General features: G+C 33.8%; 3 protein-coding genes across 5 annotated transcripts; all 3 read left to right on the top strand.

The window, feature by feature from the left end:
- Positions 1-1,971: 1,971 nt before the first annotated feature.
- Positions 1,972-5,774, top strand: LOC105965630 (uncharacterized). 2 transcript variants are annotated; one of them, XM_088812867.1, is made up of 7 exons: positions 1,972-2,446; positions 3,640-4,039; positions 4,166-4,254; positions 4,338-4,422; positions 4,520-4,591; positions 4,681-4,791; positions 5,209-5,774. In XM_088812867.1, exons 2-7 carry the CDS (start codon positions 3,647-3,649, stop codon positions 5,542-5,544), a joined length of 1,086 nt encoding a protein of 361 aa, XP_088668993.1. In that variant the 5' UTR covers positions 1,972-2,446; positions 3,640-3,646; the 3' UTR covers positions 5,545-5,774. The 2 variants fall into 2 exon arrangements, with proteins under 2 accessions (XP_088668993.1, XP_088668994.1); XM_088812868.1 differs by having other exon boundaries at positions 2,109-2,446; positions 3,643-4,039.
- A 3,616-nt stretch (positions 5,775-9,390) lies between these two features.
- On the top strand, positions 9,391-13,477 carry LOC105965628 (FAD/NAD(P)-binding oxidoreductase family protein). The gene is made up of 10 exons (XM_012990196.2): positions 9,391-9,843; positions 10,438-10,704; positions 11,196-11,322; positions 11,427-11,488; positions 11,595-11,804; positions 11,998-12,119; positions 12,210-12,348; positions 12,616-12,792; positions 12,922-13,038; positions 13,140-13,477. Exons 1-8 carry the CDS (start codon positions 9,469-9,471, stop codon positions 12,775-12,777), a joined length of 1,464 nt encoding a protein of 487 aa, XP_012845650.2. The 5' UTR covers positions 9,391-9,468; the 3' UTR covers positions 12,778-12,792; positions 12,922-13,038; positions 13,140-13,477.
- A 2,479-nt stretch (positions 13,478-15,956) lies between these two features.
- Positions 15,957-17,729, top strand: LOC105965611 (uncharacterized). Of its 2 annotated transcripts, none has more exons than XM_088813278.1 (2): positions 15,957-16,553; positions 17,702-17,729. In XM_088813278.1, exons 1-2 carry the CDS (start codon positions 16,048-16,050, stop codon positions 17,712-17,714), a joined length of 519 nt encoding a protein of 172 aa, XP_088669404.1. In that variant the 5' UTR covers positions 15,957-16,047; the 3' UTR covers positions 17,715-17,729. The 2 variants fall into 2 exon arrangements, with proteins under 2 accessions (XP_088669404.1, XP_088669403.1); XM_088813277.1 differs by lacking the exon at positions 17,702-17,729 and adding an exon at positions 17,308-17,659.
- Positions 17,730-20,939: the final 3,210 nt, after the last annotated feature.

Genomic DNA, 20,939 nt, shown 5'->3' on the forward strand with positions numbered 1-20,939 from the left:
TAATGAAAGAATTGAAATATGTACAAATTAAAGGATCAAGGTACTCAATCTCGTTTTATGTTTGTTGAGGTTAAAATTGGTTCAAACATGATTCGATTGCTAATCAAATCAAACTCAAACATGATTTCTTAAACTCGATAAAATTAAAAAAAAAGTACTTGAATCGTTTAAACCCTTATCTCAATTATATAAAATTTGGTAATGAGAAATTCAAGAAATACAACTATATACTTAATTATCTTCTTCTTGTCTACCCTACTCCATTTTTTTTCAATAACATGCTAAATTTACATTTCGTGCAATAGTTTATAAATCACACAGAGAGAAATAACATGCAGAAGTCATGCATAACTAGCTCGACCTAAAAAATATTGATAATAGAATTCAAACTTATGTCATATAATTATATGCCCTTTTAGTGCATCAACTAAATTACCTTACAAGCTAAGCTACTAGCACTCATATTTCCCATAGAGAAGAAAATATCATTGCAAATACTTTTACTATTTTTTAAGTTCATACTTCGAGAATCAGAACTCACACAATAACATTTTTTTCACGACACATGTAATAATTAATCAAAATTAATAATTAAATTGTGCTAATTTGTTAAATTGTGTGTCCCAAAGAGTGACGCGATAACCAAAATTGTTACATATGATATGAAGTAAAAGAAAAAAAATACAATGAAAGATAAGGGGGCACTTTAAGATTTGGTCATAACTTGAGGGGTCAGAAAATAATATTGTCAAAACGAAAAAGTAAAAGCAGAAATATACTCCACTCTCCACCTGCTAAGTAAATAATAGCAGCAATAAATTGAAGAGGGCCCCACAAGGTGTGAAAGACTTTCACCATTTTCATAATTTCATCAAATTCAAATTCCGACCCCTACTACTTTTTTGACTTTTCTTTCTTTCTACTTTCTATATATACATAAATTGAAATATAATATAATATAATATAACTAATATAATATAATATAATATAATGTACATGTTTGAATTTTCATAAAGTTCCTCCTCCATGTTAAATGACTCTATTTATATTCTACAATTGATAAAGTCATAAAACTATACAAAAATTAAACATACATGTGTTGACATGGACAAAGTAGTTAGTTATCAATAAACATGTAGAATAAACTCTTTTTATAATTACTATGTTTTTTATAAATATTTTTATTCCATACCTGCTTTAATCTTATTAATTACACTCTACATATTAATTCTCGCTTATTATAGTATTAAACGAATAAGGTTATTTTATTGTTTTTAATGTATTTTTTTTCTTCTCCTAAACTCAAGACACATTTATCAACGTTTTTAATACTTGTGCAAAGCTGAAAAAATATAATTAATTAGAAACGAAGTAAAATATTCATTAATTATAGCATTAAACAAACTGTTAAATAACACATTACAATTAGTGGTTAAGAGAGAATATATATATATATATATATATATATATATATATATATATATATATATAAAAGAATAATTTAAATTGTAAACATTTGATCCCTCATAACATATATCTTTCACTTTAGTCCCTAGTAAACATAGATTGTGTTCTATTAAAAATTAAAATACATACGAAGAAGAAAATAGGGGGAAAAAAAAAGAATAAATTCTAAATTTCCTCTAACAAATTTATATGGATTCAAATATGAGAATACTAATTCAATACAATATTTAATTTTTGCATTTGACCTTTTAAAATTCCAAAACTATAAACTTGTATAATAGAAGCATAATTTCATTTAATAAAAATAAATAATTTTCTACATTTTTTTATAACATAACTCATTAAATAACACGATGAACATACAATTTAAATAATATACATGAAAATAAAAATTATACGAGAATGTAAGTTTACTCAATAGATATATATGACTGGTTGGGAGTTCCTTCACTACCATTTTCCCTTTTTTTAATATATAAATGAAAAAATAATAAAATTCGTTTTATAAATTCTTTTTTTTCTTAAAACCATTATATTTGTCTTTTAGAAAAAAAGAACATATTCCCCTAAAGTAAATTAAAAAAATAAAAAAATAAAAAAAGAAAGTAAAAAATGAGAAACAAAAAAGGCAATAAATCAGCAACACCCCCGACATAAGCGGTTTCGCCATTCGAGACTAACCAGAGGACTCAAAAAAAAGCTGAAACAAAAAATTAAAAGAAATAAAAAAGAAAAGAAGAGAGAGAGAGAGAATTTTGCTGGTTAGAAAAATACGTAGTTGAACACAACAACAACAACAACATCCGTTGTTGGGTAGAGAGAGAAACAACTACTAAGTTGTGCTCACGTTTTTTGGGTTGTTGTAGGTGGTGGCGGTGAAGAAGGTGGTGGTGGTGTTGGTGGTGCTCCTTTTTTTTTTTTTTTTTCGAGATCTTGTCGCTCAGATCGGAAACCGGAGAAGCAAAAGAGAAACCCATTTGTAAGAAATCCTTAATTATTATCTATTATTTTTATTATTTTATTTAGGTTGGTGATTTTAAAAAAATTAGCCCTTTTTATTTGTGCTGTGAATTTCTTCTTGGTTCGATCTGCATGCTCTTTTGTGGGTAATCTCTCTCTCTGTTGAGTCTGGGCTTCTTCTTTTTCTGGTTAATTTTTTTTATTACATAGAGAGAGGTGGGTGTTCTTCTGGGTTTGTTTCTTCCGAGGTTTATGTTTTAATTTCTGTAAATTTTCTTGATAATCTTTGGTGTTTGGAAGTGGGTTCTAGAAATTATGTTTATATGTTGAATAAAGGAGGGATTTTTGGCTTGATTGGAGTGAGAAATGCTGCATTTCTCATTTAATTTAAGGTTTTCGAAAAATCAGGGGTTTTTTTATTTTATTAATTTATTTATTTCATGGTGATTTTAGTTTTTAAATTGATTTTAATGTGCTGCTATGGTTGGGTGTTGGTTCTTATAAATTTATAATGTTACCAGGTGTTGAGTTTTCAATTGTTCCTCGTTTTTTCGTTGCAAATTCACCTGAAATTTTGTCCAATTTTTTTTTTTCTTTTCGTCGTTTGTTCCTTTTGTTATATCCTTTTGATGCTTTCGATTTAAAGGCATGTTCACCTTGTGGGGTGTTGAGCTTCCAATTGTTCCTATTGAAACTTCGTTTTTCGATGCAATTCACCTGAGATTTCGTGCAAATTTTTCTTTCCATCATTTTCATTTGATTGGTCTTTTGTTATATCCTTTTTGATGCTTTCGATTTAAAGGAATATTCTCTTGTCGATTTTAGTGTTTTGAGAGACTATTAGGTCAAAATTCGAAGGCTGAGTGAGTTTGTTCAGCCTCGGAAAATTTGATTGCATCCTTAAATTCATTCTCCGCTTCATGTCGAAAAGAAATAGTAAACGGGAGAAAAACCAGAAATATATATATATTTTTTTCTTGTTTTAAATTGATTCTAAACTCTGAGTTCTCTTTGTTTTCGTGATCTAAGAATCATACGAACGCGACATTAATAAAACGTACAAATTACCTATTCGTAAATGCATCTTTCAAAGTCTACATTTTCGAGACGTAAAAAATAATCGTCTCTCGATTACCTTGTACGTAACAAACATTTGAAGTATATCGAAAAACCGGATAAACTGTACTTATGCTTTTTCGTTTATTTTTAAAGCAGTCAAATGGGAAGGGATGTAACTGGCTTACGCACGGGCAAGAAGCCCAATCCCGAAAACGGTACGGTTCACGTCGCTCCTAAAGCCTCACCAGAAAAACCCGAAAAAAACGAGGCTAATGGTGCGATCAACGAACGTACCGAAAAACAAGATGCGCTAGTGCCCGAGGAGAAAATCATTGATGCCGAGCCTCAAAAGTCGACCTCGCCAGCTAAGCCTGCATCACCTTCTTCTCCCGTCGATGCAAATTCTTTCGAGACCGTTAAACCAGTTATCGAGGCCGAAAAGCAAACCCTTTCTGCCAACCAAGCTAACGGGGCTAAAGAAGACACTGATTCAGGCGTAAAGAATTCGCCAAAGTCCAGTGAGCATTCGCCAAAGTCGGCAAACAAATCGCAGGTGAGTGTGTGTGTGTGTGTGTGTGTGTGTGTTACTTCATATGAATATTTTTTATTTTATTTTTATTTTGTATCTAATTTCGTATTCTTGACCCTGTACATTGACGATGGCTGTTTCTATTTTCAGACGAACTCTCATTTCATGCCGAAGAAGCAGTTGATGCCGAGCTGTAAAAGTTATTACGACGAAGAAGACAATTGGTCCATGGCTTCCTCGTATCCTTTGTCCGTTTTTTTTTCCGATTATCTTTTATTTTCTTAATCTCTTGCTATTCGAGTTTTCCCTTAGCCCTCTTTAGTACTGCAACTTCTGTACGAAGTAGAATCACGGTTCCGGTTGCACCGAGATTCACTTGCACCGACCGTTTAGAGAGACGTAAGGAGGTAACTCTTTCGCACCGAATTTAAGAGTTAATATTTTTAGTTTTTTTTTTCGTTTTCTTTTCTTGATAATTTTCGTCTTTGAACCGAACATTCACAGTTTTACACTAAGTTGGAAGAGAAACACAGAGCCTTGGAGAAAGAGAAACTTGAATACGAAGCTAGAACCAAGGTACGTATTTTCTTTTCTCACGTAATGCATTTTCCTATGAAGCCTCGACTTTTTGAACGTCGAAAAATAATCTTGTCTGAATTTTGTAGGAAGAGGAACAAGCTGCGATAAAGCAGTTGAGGAAGAACATGGCCTACAAAGCTAATCCGGTCCCTAATTTCTACCGTGAAGGGCCTCCACCTAAAGTCGAGCTTAAAAAGGTACGATTTTTAATTTTTTTGGGAAAATTTACTTTGCACCCCTGGACTAAAGAGTGTGTCGCGTTCACCCCCTTTGAACTACAAAATGTTACAAAAAGGCCCCACCGTTTGCCATCTGTTAGTGCTGATGTGGCACTTTGACCATCACTATCGGAACTTTTTAGACAATTTTACCCCTTGGTTTGAGTTTCGTGGATAGGTTACTTTCCCAAACAAAGATTTTGGACAATCTTGATGTGGCGAGGGTCTTTTTGTTACTTTTCAAAGTTCAGGGGGTGATTGAGAGTTGAGACGCACTCTTTCGTCCAAAAGTGCAAAGGAATTTCTTTTTTTTGGAAGCCAACTTTTTCTCCGATATTTTTGCAATATTTAGAATCGAAAACTTTAATTTTGACTATATTTGTTTCATATATGCAGTATCCAGTCACCCGTGCCAAATCACCGAACCTAACAAGGAGAAAGAGCTGCGGCGATGCATTGACGAGAACAACTCCCGAGGAGAAGGGATCCTCTGTGCGTGCACCCCGTCATAGCGTGGGCGTTTACAAAGAAGCCAACACAAAAGCCTCCCCACCACTCGTTCGGAAAAAATCCTCTCCCATCACTCCCAAAAGTAAGGATCAAAACAATTCACAAAAACTAAACGGATCTATCGTTAAGCCCAAAATTCGCCCGCAGCAAATTAAAGAGACGACAGAAAATTCCTACGTCAAAGAGCAGGCGAACGCAGCAGATATTGCCGTCGAATCTTGATTAAAATCTTTATTTAATTTTTCGTTTTTGGTTGTCCAAAGTTTAACTTGCGAAACGGTTGATGGATGAATGATGTTTGGATTGTCTTGAGTTGTATATTTTTGTGTAACTTATAATGTTTTCTTTTCTTCATGTATTATTATTATTATTATTAACATATACACAAAGGGCAATATCCTTAACACATACATTTTTGCTTTGTTTTATATATTGCCCTTAACATCTTTTCATTTGGCTTTTAGTTTGTCTTGTGTGACTCTTGTTTATTATTTGGGAAGTTGGATTTGGTATTTGAATTGTGAAGATAATTAAGATGTTTGTAGTTTTTTTTTTGGTAATGAAGGAACTCGCAGCCAATTGTATAGGTGTACTGTGTAAATCTACGCTTTTGTATAATAACTTACAAATTATACGAGATATGTTTATGCTTTCGTATAATAACTTACAAATCATACGAGCGATGTAAACAGACTAATTACGTGTGACAAACTCGATCTAGAAACTGTTGGTAAGGAGATTCGATCTTGGGTCAATTGACACAAGCTCACTTGCTCCAATTAATCAGCATCTATCAAAATGATGCAACCTTTAAGTTTTATTACTGCAGCTAACATGTCGTATATGTGGTTCAACCTTGATCGACAATCATCAATCAATTTTGCTTTCATGATAAGTTTAATTGCTTCACAATCTCTGAAAAATCTTAAAACGTGCATCTGACCATCGAACATACTCCCAAGCTATCACGAGTAACATCAATGATATCTTTAGTCTCGGAAAGGCCATCTTCAACTATGAGATTAAGGACATGAGCACAACACCTGAATGAAGTCTTTAGACTCTTCTTCTACGTCGCATATACATATTTATATATTGGGTAAATTACAACCACCTCCCGAGGTATGGTCAATTTACGAAAAAATCCCCCTTGTTTGAAAAATTACATCTACCCCCTCAACTATGATTTTTTCTTACACCTCCACCCTTATGGTGTCAAATTCAACATAATCATCTAGATTTCGTGAAATGTGCTCTAGTTTGTACTCGTTTTGTGTAAAAATACAGTTTTTGATGCACCACATCTGATATATACAAGACAAAAAACACATATTATGATCATCTTGCTTCAAAATGTAGAGTTCGAATGGGATAAGACCAACGTTGTCAGAACCGGACCGGCTATAAAACCGGTCGACCATTCGGGTCATGGTCTTATAGGGTCAAACCGGTTCAACCGGGTTTTTGATATTTTTTAATATGTCATTATTTTATTACTTTTAATGTTTTAAAAATAGTATTTTTTTTATATTTTTAATTTTCCACCTATTATTTTGCAGTTTTATGTACACCACCTCACTTTTTACTATATATCTTTTGCTTATACTCTATATTTTTCTCATTCTTTATTCTTTAAGTACAGTAATCAGCCACCCCTATTCGATCACCCATGACAATATCTACCAATCCTTCGACCACCCATGACTAAATTCGGCCACACACCACTAAGTCCGTGAATGTTTGCTCAAGTATGGCCACAAATAACCAAATCAGTGGTGTTTTGAGACGTTCTGGCCGAAAACCGGGTTCCTTGATTGACTCGCCGATTCTTGGGTTTTTACCCGGTCGAACCGGATTTTTATCATTTGACCCCGGTTTCAATTTTTCCGGTTTTAGAGGTCAGACCGAACTGCTTTATCGCCCGGGTCACAGTCGAACCGGTCTGATCGGCCAGTTCGATCCGGTTCTAACAACATTGGATAAAACGGGTAAAAATGTGATAATATTCCATATAATCTCGAAAATTCCACTAAATTTGAAACCGCACGGATGAACGTGTAAGAAGATTTATAGTTGATGGGTGGTTGTAATTACTTAAACAAGAGGGGGATTTTTGTAATTCGGCCATACCTCTGGGGTGGTTGTAATTTACACTTATATATATAATCTGCAGTAAGCCGAATATCGAAATTTTATTATCTATATAATTTTATTTGTTATGTTATATATTATTTTATACATATTAATACTATACTACAATTCGTTATCATTGTACTCAAATTTGTAAAAATAATTAAAGATTCAAATTTTAATTAATGTTTTCTTTTTAAAATAATAAAATTTTCGGTAATTTGGTAAATTACCGAACCAAACCATATATTTTGATTCGGTAAACAATATGAAAATTTGGTATACACCATTTTTTACCTTTTCTCTTACCCTAATATTGTTCCCAAAATTTTCATTTCATAGTTTTAAGGTAAATTACGATCACTCCCGAGGTAAACTCAAATTACGAAAATCCTCTTATATTTACGTAATTATAACCACCCTCAACTATGTATTGTCTTAGAGCAACTCCAATGGGAGTATCAAATGGATTATCAAACCCATAAACTACTTTTGTGATATCCCAAAATTAAAAATTTCTATTCCAATGGGAGTATCAAAATGGGTAAGTATTTTGATAAGGGTAATAATATACGCATGCCAAATTAAACATTCAGACACTTTTTTACCATGATTTTTTACCTTTTTACCATAACTATTTACCTTTTGTAAAAAAAGCATTTAAATAATGAAATGAAAAAAAAAAAATTAAATTGTTGTGCTCGTGCAAAAACGTGCGAGCATTTCAACAGTGCTCGTCTGATTTCACACGAGCACTGTTGAAATACTCGCATGTTTTTGCACGAGCATCTTATAATTCAAAAAATAAATTTATAAAAAAAAAAAAAATGCTCGTATAAAAACACGCGAGCGGTTGAAAAGCGTTCCTGTGAAATCACACGAGCCCTTTGCAATCGCTCGTGTGTTTTAACACGAGCAATTAAAAAAAAAAATTAACAAGGCCTGCTCGTGTGGATTTACACGAGCAGGCCAAAGTCCGATTTTTTTCGTTTTTTTTTTCGGATTCGTAATCTACATAACAAGAGGATCGTAAAAACGTAAAAATTACCTCCGATCTGTTGACGATTTGCATGGGCTTTGCGAAAGAAAATCGAAAGGTTGAGAGAGTTTTTGATTTTTTTCACTTTTTGTTTTTTGAAGAATGGTAAAAAATGTGCCTGACTGTTTAATATGTGCCTGCACAAATCATTTCAGTTTTGATAATCTACCTCTTCATAAGTAAAAATACATCCTGGAAATTGAGTTATCAAAAAATTAACCACCTAAACATCCAATCACAAAATGACACGTGGCAATTACAAATAAAATCAGTAAAAAACTTCCAATTGATTATTAATTTTGATAACAATGGTTGGAGTAGATGAATTGCAAATGAATATTAAAATATTATCTTAATTATCAAATGAATATTTGATATTTCAATTTTGATGTTTTGCATTGGAGTTGCTCTTAAGAAAAAACTCATTCTTCAGTAGGTAAATTTGACACCGTAAGAGCAACTCCAATGGAGTTATTAAATGAGTTATCAAATCTCTTAACTACCATTTGACTCCTAAAATTTAAAAATTTATGTTCTCCAATGGTGTTATCAAAATGGGTTAGTATTTTGATATTTCATCTATTTGTATCTAAAAATACTTCCTGCAGAATGAGTTACCAAAAAATTAACCACCTATCAACCATTCACAAATTGACATGTGACAATTAAAAAAAAAATCACCAAAAAACTTCCAATTGATAATAAAATTTGATAACTATGATTGAAGTTGGTGAGTTTTAAATATATTTTAAAATATTATCTCAAATATATTTGATAATTCAATTTTGATGTTTAGCATTGGAGTTGCTCTAAGCAAGAATGAACCCGTAAGACAATACATAGTTGAAGGAGAGGACACTATAATCACCGAAAACCCTTGTTTGAAGGCAAAGAAAGAGGGGAATATAGATATACAAACGGTGAAGAAAGAGCAAAACAGTTATCCTCCCTCCACATACACACACACACAGATAAAAATGGCGATGGCCTCCATAACTCGCTCCATCACCCTCACTCCTTCCGCCAACATTTTTCCCTTCCTCCCCATTTTTCCCGCCAAACCCAAATCCCGCCAAACCCACATCCGCTGCAGCAGCGCCGACGAAAGCGGTAGAAATAATAATAAAAATAATATGTCCGAGAGGAAACCCTCGAGGAACCCAAGAAGGAAACCTTCGCACGGTTTCTCGAGGCGGTCGGTAATCAAGAAAAGCTTCAGCCAGGAGCAAGTGGAGTTCACGTCCCCGATATCGCGTGACCCAGTTGTCGGAATCATCGGTGGTGGGATGTCTGGTCTTGTCTGCGCTCTTTACTTGGAGAAGAGGGGCATCAAATCTACTGTTTTCGACACGGTTTGTTCCCTCCGGTTATCCATTTTCCGGGCCCACCTCGTAATTTATGGGAATGTGTTGAATTTGTTCATTAGCTGATTGTTTTTGTTTGATTTTGCTGTTGTTGGGAATTTGGTGGTTTCATAAATACTACAGTATAACCTCGATTAAATAGTAATTTCTCTCGGTTCCGACTCAGTAAAAACGTGTTAAATTATTAACTCGATAATTTAATAATTCTCTAAATTAATTGAATTTCCCTAATCCCGACTGTATTAATTTATAGAGGTTTAACTGTATGAGAAAAAAAATCAGTTGAATTGAATGTGTCCGAATCGAGTTTCTTGGATTCCGTTTTTTTGCCGGAGTAACGGTTATTGAGAATGTAGTGCAGCTGAATAAATGAAGAATGCACAAGAGATAATTGTTCGAAGAAATTCGATACTAGACCTTGATTGAACGATGGTTTAACGAATAAAATACGAGACTTTCATTCTTGAAAACTGGAAAGAAAGTTTTTTTTTCTTTTTTTTTTTTGTCCGACTTTGGAATGATAAAATTAAATTGAATTTGGTTTGTAGGTTTATATTCATATACAAGTTTCTAATTATTCAGGGAATTCATGGATTAGGAGGAAGAATGGGAACTCGAACTGTCGATCCGCAGTCGTTAATATTCGACCATGCCGCCCAATTCTTCACAGTTACCGATCCTGAATTTGCTAAGATGGTCGATCTTTGGACTAAAAAGGATCTTGTTCGTGAATGGAACGGACCAATAGGAGAGCTCGAATGTGGCTCTTTTAATCCACTTCCCTCGTCTCCTCCAAGATATATAGGTGTTAACGGAATGAGGCCTCTTTCCGAATCCATATTATCCGAGGTGTGTATTCTTATTATCGAACATTGTTTTACATAATTTTGTATCTTTAGGCCTTGATTGGTTGTCAGGATAAGATTAAATAATTTAATGAAACCCAATTATATTATTGGACCTTCGATGATCCAATAAAAAACATGTCTAGAATGCAAGATAAGCCATGATAACATAATATTTGCGGGTCGACCCGCAATTTACTGGGGATACCAAACATTAAACAAAGTCCAATTATTTAGTTAATCATGGCTAATCTCCCCAACCAAACGAAGCCTTATATTATACAACTTGTTTTTTTTAGTTGTGGCTTGAAAGGATACTTATGTCTTTAAGAAAGATTTTTTTTTTTTTTTTTTTTTTTTTGGAGAAATCTTTTTGAAAGATTTTAGTATCAGCCTATTTATATTTGTTTCATGATGTTAATTATTGATTTTTCTCGTTTCTTGATATTCGGTTTTTATCATAAACGTAGTTAACTAGTGATTGACAAATTACAGACTTCTATGGTGAATGTGGTTCGGCCATGCTGGATTAGTAAACTGGAGCCGTATAACGGGACGTGGTACTTGAGCGAAAACGGAAAGCCTTGTGGACAGTTCGACGCAATTGTTATTGCACACAATGGTGAGTATTTCCGTACTTTACGCTTCGTCAATTCTTTTCGGCATTTGTAGGAAAAAAAAAGTATCTGTAAATGTGAAGCACTATCTTGTCGTATGTCACACCAGGAAAATGTGCGAATCGATTGCTTTCTTCGTCAGGGTTACCCTTAATCGCAAGACAAATGAAGGTACTTTGAGTGGCTACCCGTTTTTTTTTTTTTTTTTTTGCCGATTATTCAAATGTCTATAGTTTTTTTTGTTTTTACATTTAAAATGTGTTGTGTTGTATAACAGAGGCTCGATTTGAATTCAATATGGGCACTTATGGCAGCTTATGAGGATCCTCTTCCGATTCCTTTTGAAGGTGCATTTGTTAAAGGAATCGATTCTCTGTCGTGGATGGCGAATAATACTGCAAAACTTTTCGGTTCGCAAAGCGGTGGGCCCCACTGCTGGACCTATTTCAGCTCGGCGGCATTTGGGAAGCAGAATAAAGTACCTCAGGTCAGTTTAATGTCTCTCTCTCTCTCTCTCTCTCTCTCTCTCTCTATATATATATATATATATATATATATATATATATATATATATATATATATGACTCTCTCTCTCTCTATATATATATATATATATATGACTCTCTCTCTTTCTCTCCATGACTCTCTCTCTCTCTCAATTTGTGTTTGGTGTTTGTCAGGAAAGTATTCCCACTACGACAGCAGAAAAGGTGAAGGAAGCCATGTTTCAAGGTGTTGAGATTTCTTTAGGGCTCGACAAAAACTCACTTAAACGGCCTTTCTACACTCGACTACAATTATGGTAATGTGGCTACAAATAATAATAATATCTTGAAAAATAGATGAAAACGATCTGTAATTTTGAATGAGTTGTTTTATTTTAAACTTATAGGGGTGCAGCTCTTCCAACTAATTCTCCCGGGATTCCGTGCATCTTCGATCCTCATGGACGAGCTGGCATTTGCGGTGATTGGCTATTGGGATCTAGCTTAGAATCTGCTGCCTTAAGTGGCATGGGTCTTGCTAATCACGTATTTCTTCTCGTTTTTCTCTCTCTCTCTCTCTTCTTTCTCTCTCATGGTTAGCCGGAAGATTTTTTTTTTTTAAATTCTAAATGAAACGTAGAAACAAGTCGATACATGATTAATTATCCGACACATGGAATGCAATTGATGGCTAGTTATTTAAATCGAAGAGATAAATATAAATGAAATTGTTGATTTGCTTATTTTATATACAAGTAATTATATTTATCCGATTTCTACGAATCGATAACTTAATTATCTATTTTTGTGCAGATTGCTGATTATTTGCAAAGCGACGGAACATGCCCGGATGATTTTGCTGTAGGTTTGCGCAATGAATTTCAACAACTTAAAGGATATGATATAGGTCAGTTTCCGGGACTCGAGCCAGAGGTACAAGTAAACGAGGCCCGCGATTTGCAGCTTACCACATAAATTCGCGATTATTCGGTAAGTTTTATTTCCTTCAATGCCATTCTTGAAAGTTCATGATAGTATTTATTTTCGATTAATTAACTTTATCAAAATTCGATTTTTTAATTTATTTTTTATTTGTCATTATTACTTTCTTGTTCGAAGCACGATTCGAAGGATGCATATATAAAATGAAAAGAGATGCTTGACGGAAAAGGGTGTTTGCTTCAGTGCCAAAGAACCCTTGAGAAAATGTCGAATTTCTTCCTCACTTTCCGGAAGGTCTGTTTTTTTCAGACATTGTGTATCGGCTTATATGATTATGTCATTAATTATTTGATTTGAAATAATTACGTGAATATCGTTTTTTTTTGCAAATACAGGGAAAGCTAATACGATATTCGAGCTATTAATATTTGGAGGGTTTCTGAAATTCCGCTGATCAGCTGCTTTTTCGGAGTTGCTTCCGAGAAAGGTTATATACGGTATTGCTTAAATTCGAGCTATTAATATTTTCAATACGTCGGTGATTAGCCTTTTGTCCCACTATCTTAATAGTGTTTAGTTAGACTTTATACGACTATTAGAATTCTAATCGGAGCTTAGAGATGACGTTGTTAGGCAAATGTTTATTTGGATGAATTTAAATCAAATTACTAAATTGTGTTGTTTCGAATTTTTTTTCGGGACTTTCGATACAAGTAAAAGTTTGGCATTTCGTTTTGCCGTCAATTTATTGAAATACATCTACGAGTGTAACAAATCTAGTCCGACCAAACTTTATGGCGTTCGAGTTTGTTTGAAAATCGAGGTAAATACAAATCGAGCTCTAGTAGTTTGATTTTTTTTACATGTATATTTGTATCATTTTAACTCTACAATATATTGTTGAAAATATTTTGCACTAAAACATTTGATATTTAAAGAGTAGGTATACATTTGATGAATCTAAAACAAAATTAATGTATATATATCTCTTTCGTATATGTTTTTGTGGGGTTTTTGGCACTTTGCACCCTTGAATTACATCCTTTTGGCACTTTACACCCTTAAATTGCGAAATTCGCTGATTGCACCCTTTAAACATAAATTGTTTGGCACTTTATACCGCAAATCACTTTTGGCTTATAAAAATTACCTGCTCCTTGCTGAAAACCTGAAAGATGGGCAAATTTGCAATTCTCTAATTATCTATCATTTTCCTCCAATTCTTAATCATCATTCCACCATTTTTATGTTTCGTCCTTTTAAAAAAAAAATCTAAATTTTTCTTAGCCATTTCTATTTGTCCTAATATGTAAATTTCTGAACTGAAACTCAAGAATGACCGGAATATATAGACAAGAGTTCGATAACACACCTTAAGAAGATCAGGTTTTATTCCATGGTAATGCTATTTTTTTAATCATTTTTCAGATCCAAACTATTCAATTGAAGCACAAAATTTCTCCCATCATGAAAGTAATAGGCACCACCTCTCTGCCACCAAATAAACCTCACAGTAGCCTTATTTTTTCATTTAACTATTCAAAAAAATATAAAAAAAAAAATTGAGGGTTTGGCCTAAAATTTCCAGTTACATTATTTTTCAAACTCAAAAGCAAAAGGAAAAAAAAAAAAAAGAAAAAGAAGAAGAAGAAGAAGTGATTTACTATTATTGTTTAGTGTTTACTGTTTATACTGATTTACTATTGAAAGAAGTGGCTAAAAAGATTTTAGGATTTTTTGATTAAAGGGACGAAAGATAAAAATGGTGGAACGGTGATAAAAAATTGGTGAAGAGGATAGTTAATAAGAAAATTTATGAATTTGCAATCTTCCAGGTTTCCCAACAAGTTGCAGGTAAGTTTTCTAAGCCAAAAGTGATTTGGGTTGCAAAGTGCCAAACAATTTATATTTAAAGGGTGCCAATTTTACAATTTAAGGGTGCAAAATGCCAAAATACCAAAAACCCGTTTTTGTGTTTAGCAACCAAATCTTTATTCCTTTCTAGAAATTAATTAATTAGTAAGGTAAAAAAAATAAAAATGATAGTTTTCTTTTTGTTGCACTGTTGTTGATGTAGAACGGATGCACGAAGGAGAAATAATTTCTATGAATTAATTCTATAGAACCGAGAAGTGAGAACCATTCCAAAATCCACCGAAAAAGAGAGAAGATTAAAAAATAAAAGTTAGAGGCTAAATTATTTTCAAACTAGAGCACTAAGACAACTATTTATACTAATAAAATAAAAATCCTAATTAAGCTAGGAAATACAAAAAATTACCGAAAAATAAAAAGAACAAAAATAATACTAGATTTTGGAAACAACTCAATTTATGGAATTCCAACTCCGATTTTTTTCCGATTTTATACTAATTATTTATTATATCCTAAATAGCAAAAAGTCATTTTGAGGGCCTAAACAACGTCGGATTGCCGAAAATTGAATTGCATGAGTGCATCTCAAGCTATGCTTATAGGTGTATTGACTGTTGCTCCGTTTCATTTGATATGGACTTCCTTTCAGACTCAAATACGAATATTATCATAAAATTTCTATTTTTCTTCGATATTTCCACATATAACCATTAATAATTCTTCTCCTGCTTAAATAACTATTTTGCAATTCTAATCCAATAAGATGTTCCACATCAACTGTACTTAATTAAGATTATTTAATTCAATTTTGATACATTATTAAATCGTTAAAAAATTAGGTGATATTACAATACTTAATTATTTACAAGACAATATCTTTATAACAATATCAACTATTTTTAAAACTCTCCGTGTACTATGGCCTCCTGACAGTATACTGGCTCCGCTATTTGTTTAAAACCCTTAAATCCAGATCGAAAATTGTCAATTCTAATTTCTGAGTCGGAACCAAACCCATGCTTCTAAGGGTCGATCAAAGGTCGGAGTTTCACGATTTGAAAGAAGAAAAAAAACGAAGCCTTGAGATGGATGGATTTATCAAAAAATATTAAAATTTCAATTTCCAAATTTGGTATTAAGATATTTCTATACTTGGACAATCATTTTCTATTTATACAAATATTTCCCCCAATAATTTAAAATAAATAAATATAAAATACATTTATAGTATATAATTTAATTATTAAAAATTAAATATATCAATTAAGGCAAATCTCATCAATAATTTGACTATTTTTTTTTTCATATATATATATTATATATATATAGATAGATAGACTCTTCAGAAAGTGGAATTTTCTCCATTGATACAGCTCAACAAATTCTACATCAGATCAAAACCATTTCTTCATTTTTTCTCTCCTACCCATGAGGATTCGCGGCCGGAGAATCTCCGCCGATAACTCCGTTTCCACCATATCACAGCCGTCGCCATCTTCGTCATCGTCGTCGTCATCCAATTCTTCATCAATCACGGCGGCCCATTCTCTAGCTTCCTCTCAGGACTCTTCTTCTCACTCTTCCCCATTTTCTATATTGGCGACGGCGGCGGCGACCCACCGCTGCCACGGCCTGGATCTGCTGGTGAAAGCGATCCACCAAGTGACCGCCGGGTCGGTCGTCGGCGTGCCTTATATTCAGCGGCGCGTGACGATCAGACGGAGACGGAGAACTCGGGGTCTGGAATTCGATCCCTTTGTGTTCGACGAAATTCCCCAGAGAAAAAGGGCCCCGCCGAAAGTGAGTAATAAATTCACTAATAATAATAAGAAGACGAAGAAGGGGAAGAATTTAGTGGGAGTGCCGTCGAGAATTCAAGATCCTGTTTGGCAGCCATGGATGAGAAGATCTGGCCATGGCGATGAAATGGGTCTGTGAGTTTTGATTTTTCAATTTTTAAATTTCATATTGGGGATTGAAATTTTTGGATCTTAGATGATTTTGTTGTTATAGCCACTAGCATTAGCTTAATGCCGACGAGTAATATTTTATTGAAATTATTTATAAGGTTTTCTTTTGTCTCTCTGTATTGGATTCTGTTCTTGATTTGCTTTCAACTTATCAAGATCTACGAGAAAATGTACTAACTTATATTCTGGGATTTGGTCTTGGATCTTTGTTTTTTGATATCTTTACATTGTGGTTAGATTGAATGAAATCGAAAGTTACGAGTTCATGGTTGGGAAATTCGTTCCGTTTTGCAAGTTTTAGTGTTTTTTTCGGCCCACAATTGCAAGTTCAAATCTTTGAGAATATTGGTGGTTTAATATCCGCTTTGTCAATTTGAATTTTCCGAGTGAAGTGCGTTCGGTTTAGAACGTTTCTTGAAGATCTCGTGTGATTGGAAATTTGTAGCATGTAGCAATTTTCTTGATGCTCGGAGAAAATCGCTCTCGTTACTAAAGCTGCTGCATTTCCTTCCTCGTTGAACCTTCTTGATTTGGTTATTGATTTGGTTATAGATTGCAGTTCTATGTTAATAAATTGCACTTTCAACACTTGAATTGTTGTTTCGCTTTTTTTTTTTCAATATGTTGTGATTTCATGAGCTTGGTTTTAGTGAACCAGTTGTAGAACATTATGTTGGAATCTATTTATAAACTAAAGCATTTGATTTGCGTTCGTTAGAGCGATGAAAAAACGTCGAAGGAACCACAGAAAGAGGGCAATGGATTTGCTTTTGATTGTGTAGGGAAGAATCGTAGTTTCAAAGAAGGTAAAAATTGCTTCATAACCGAAACCCTTTTGGCTTAATACTCGGAGAACCGAGCAAGTATCTTGTTTCTGTAACTTCGTTTTCAGGTATTATAGTTTTTGCGACGGCCCTAAGTGCAAAAGCTCAAATCTTTGACAATATTAGTGGTGTAAGTTTGTAACATGTGGCTTTATCACTTCGAAAATTTCAAATGAAACGTATATTGTCGATTACTTTGTTTTACGTAGTTAAATGAAATTTAAATTGTATTCGGAGTCTCGTGTGATCGGAAATCTGAACCGTCAATTGATGTTCTTTGATGCCCAGAGAAAAATGCTGAGCTGCTGATTCTAAATAGCAAGACACAGAGAAATCATCACCAAATATCAACATCTCTCTATATAGTGTGTTCTGATCAGTGTTCTAAAAATCGGCCGAGGCGGCCGATTAATCGGTCTCCGAGGCGGAGGCGGTCCAAAACCTTTACGATTTTAGTGTAAAGGTTTGAAAAATCGGCTTTTTGCCTGTGAGGCGGTTTTAGGCGGTCCGATGCGGTCTGAGGCGGTCAAACCTTTAAGGCGGGCAAACTCGGTTGTAAAAATCGGTTAAAAATCGGTTTTTTTTTTCTTTTTATAATTCAAAATAAAAGTTGGATTTTAATAAAAGAAAATATGAGTTTATGCCTTATTTTGTTTATGTTAATTGTTATTGTTAAAGAACTAATGATGTATGCTTGAATGTTCAATAATAAATTTAAATTCAAAAAAATTGTTTTTTTATTTATATTTTATAATGATATTTATGTATTATGATCTTATAATTATTAAACTTTTATTATGTTATTAGGATATATAATGATGGAGATATAACTATGTTTAAATATCTTTTTATATATGTTTGGAGTATTTATAAATAATATTTAGAAATATATTATATTAAATTTTAAAAATCGATTTATTTCCGATTTATCACCGATTAATCACCGCCGCACCGATTAATCGTGAGTCGGTGCCTGACCGACTCGGACCCGATTACCGCTTTTTACAACCTTGGTTCTGATATTTGCAATTGGAATCTTAAATCTCTTTTTTTTTTTTTTTTTACCAAAAAAAAATTCCTAAAAGAAAAGAGAGCAAAATGGAAAGCTATTTGATATTCGATTCAAGATCGTTCGTTAAAAACTAGTTTGAACTCAGTTTGTTAATATAACGAATCAAATTTGAACACATATTTTCGTTCAATAAGCTAGGAAGCTCAGCTCGAGCTCGAACTCAACGATAAACAGAAAAGATAAATTATAAACAAAAAATTCATACTACTTGATTTCGATTTGTGTCCGGCTTGATTTAAACTCATTTAAGCTCAACTCATTGTTTATCAAACCAAGCTCAAACATAACCTTTAAAGTTCGATAAAAATTCAAAAAAGCTTAAAACAACTATACATTCGAGTCAACTCGGTTATGCAAGGAAGTCACAAACCTCAAAAGGTGGAAGCTCGAGTAGCGATTTGTTTTCTTTTGTTGAGATAGAATAGCGATTTCGAACAGTGCTTACATTTTCTTTTGGGTAAATTACAACCATCTCCCACCCCAAGATAAAGTATAAATACGAAAAAAGCCCTTGTTTTTGATAAATTACATCCAACTAACTTCCTACAGTTTGTAAATTGCTTACATCCACCCCTACAAAAGGGTGTGAGATGTAAGAAATCTATAAATTGGGGGGTTGTATATAATTATGGAAAAATAAGAGGGGTTTTCGTTAATAGACTTTTACTTTAGGGGTGGATTGTAATTTACCAATTTTATTTATTTATTTTGAATTGTGTATTCAAACCCACTGTTCAAACTTACGCTGCTCCACTCCACCCCACCCCACCCCACCCCACCCCCACCACTTCACGCGCATATATACATACACATTCACACATACAACTACAACTACACAAACCCATGATTCAGCAAAAAGAAAATTTTCTCCATTGATGATCTTCTCCACAATTCTGCAGCAAATCAATCCAATTTTCATCGTCTTTTTTTTTCGTTTCTTTTCGTGCCCATTAGATGAGGATCCGTGGGAGAAAACCCACTTCAGATTGCTCTGTTTCTGCACCACCACCGCCGCCGCCGCCGCCGCCGCCGTCGTCCTCCTCCTCCTCTTCCTCATCGTATTATTCATCGATCACCGCCGCTCATTCTTTAGTTTCCTCCGAAGATTCGTCAAATTTCTGCCAATTTTCTCTATTGTCGACCTCATCCCACCGCTGCCACGGCCTCAATCTGCTGGTGAAAGCGATCCACCAAGTCACCGCCGGATCGGCCGTCGGCGTGCCTTACATCCAGCGGCGCGTGACGATCAGAAGGAGGAGGAGGCTGCGGGGTCTGGAGTTTGATTCCTTTGTGCTCGACGAATTGCCCCAGAGAAAAATTGAAAGGATTCGGAAGAAAGTGAATAATAATAATAATAAGATCGGTAAAAATGAAAACAAGAAGACGAAGAAGAAGATGCAGACGAAAGATTTAATCGGAATTAAAGATTCAATTTTGCAGCCATGGGGGAGAAGATCTAACCTTGCTGGTGAAGTGGGCTTGTGAGTTTTTCTATTAAGCTTTACTCTCATTTTTTCGTTTTCTTCGAAAAAATATCGGCAAGGTGAAGATCTTCGATAATTAATATTCGTTATATTGATTTGGATTAGCCAATTTGCCTGTATTGTATTATGTTTCTTGATTTGCTTCAAACTTATCAAGATCAATGAGAAAAATGAGAATTCGTTTTTATACTATACACACATATATATGGATTTAGTCACTTTGTTTTCATGTCTTTGGTTTGAGTTTCGATTGGATTTTTGGCAACTAAATTGAGTTTCATGAATCTAAATCGACAATTCATTATTGTTTGGTTTGAGTGTAAGATAGATGCACGCGGTTCTTGTTGAAAATGAAGTTGTTTTGCAATTGCCTAATAACCACCGTTGATCTATTCGTTAATTTCGATTTTGGTACTCAGATTGATAATTAAATGAATGTATGCAGACTTTAAGATCGAGAATTCATGCATTTTCTTTTGCTCTTTCATGCATTGATCTTCGTTTTTCTTGTCCTATGCATGGTTACCTGGAAAATTGTTGAGTATGCATATTACTCGAATTCAATCACGCTATTTCGTTTCAGAAAAAAAACAGAGATTTTTTTAGTTATTAGTAGGGTAGCAACACAATGTTTTGATGGTTTTCGTGTTCTTAAATGATGTAATTGTTGCTACATCAATCCGATTTATCCCACTTTCGTGGCATTTCGAAACGAAATTGAAACGGACGAAACCGAAAGTAAACGGCCTTGAATCGCATGAGGATATCGACTGCTTGGAATGGATGATTTGTTTTGCATGTGTTTCACATGAGAAATAAGAGAAACAAGATAAAGAACATTAACTTTAATTTTACATATTTCACGGGTTATGTTAGTATAATTGACCTTTGTTACTATAAATTTTACTTGTTGCAATTTGGGAGAAGCAATTTGGGAGAATTGCATCTAGTGGTGGAAATCGGAATGAAA

The sequence above is a fragment of the Erythranthe guttata genome, chromosome 14 (genome assembly GCF_056151865.1).
Source record: "Erythranthe guttata isolate IM_541 chromosome 14, IM_541, whole genome shotgun sequence".
In the NCBI taxonomy this organism is placed as follows: domain Eukaryota; kingdom Viridiplantae; phylum Streptophyta; class Magnoliopsida; order Lamiales; family Phrymaceae; genus Erythranthe; species Erythranthe guttata.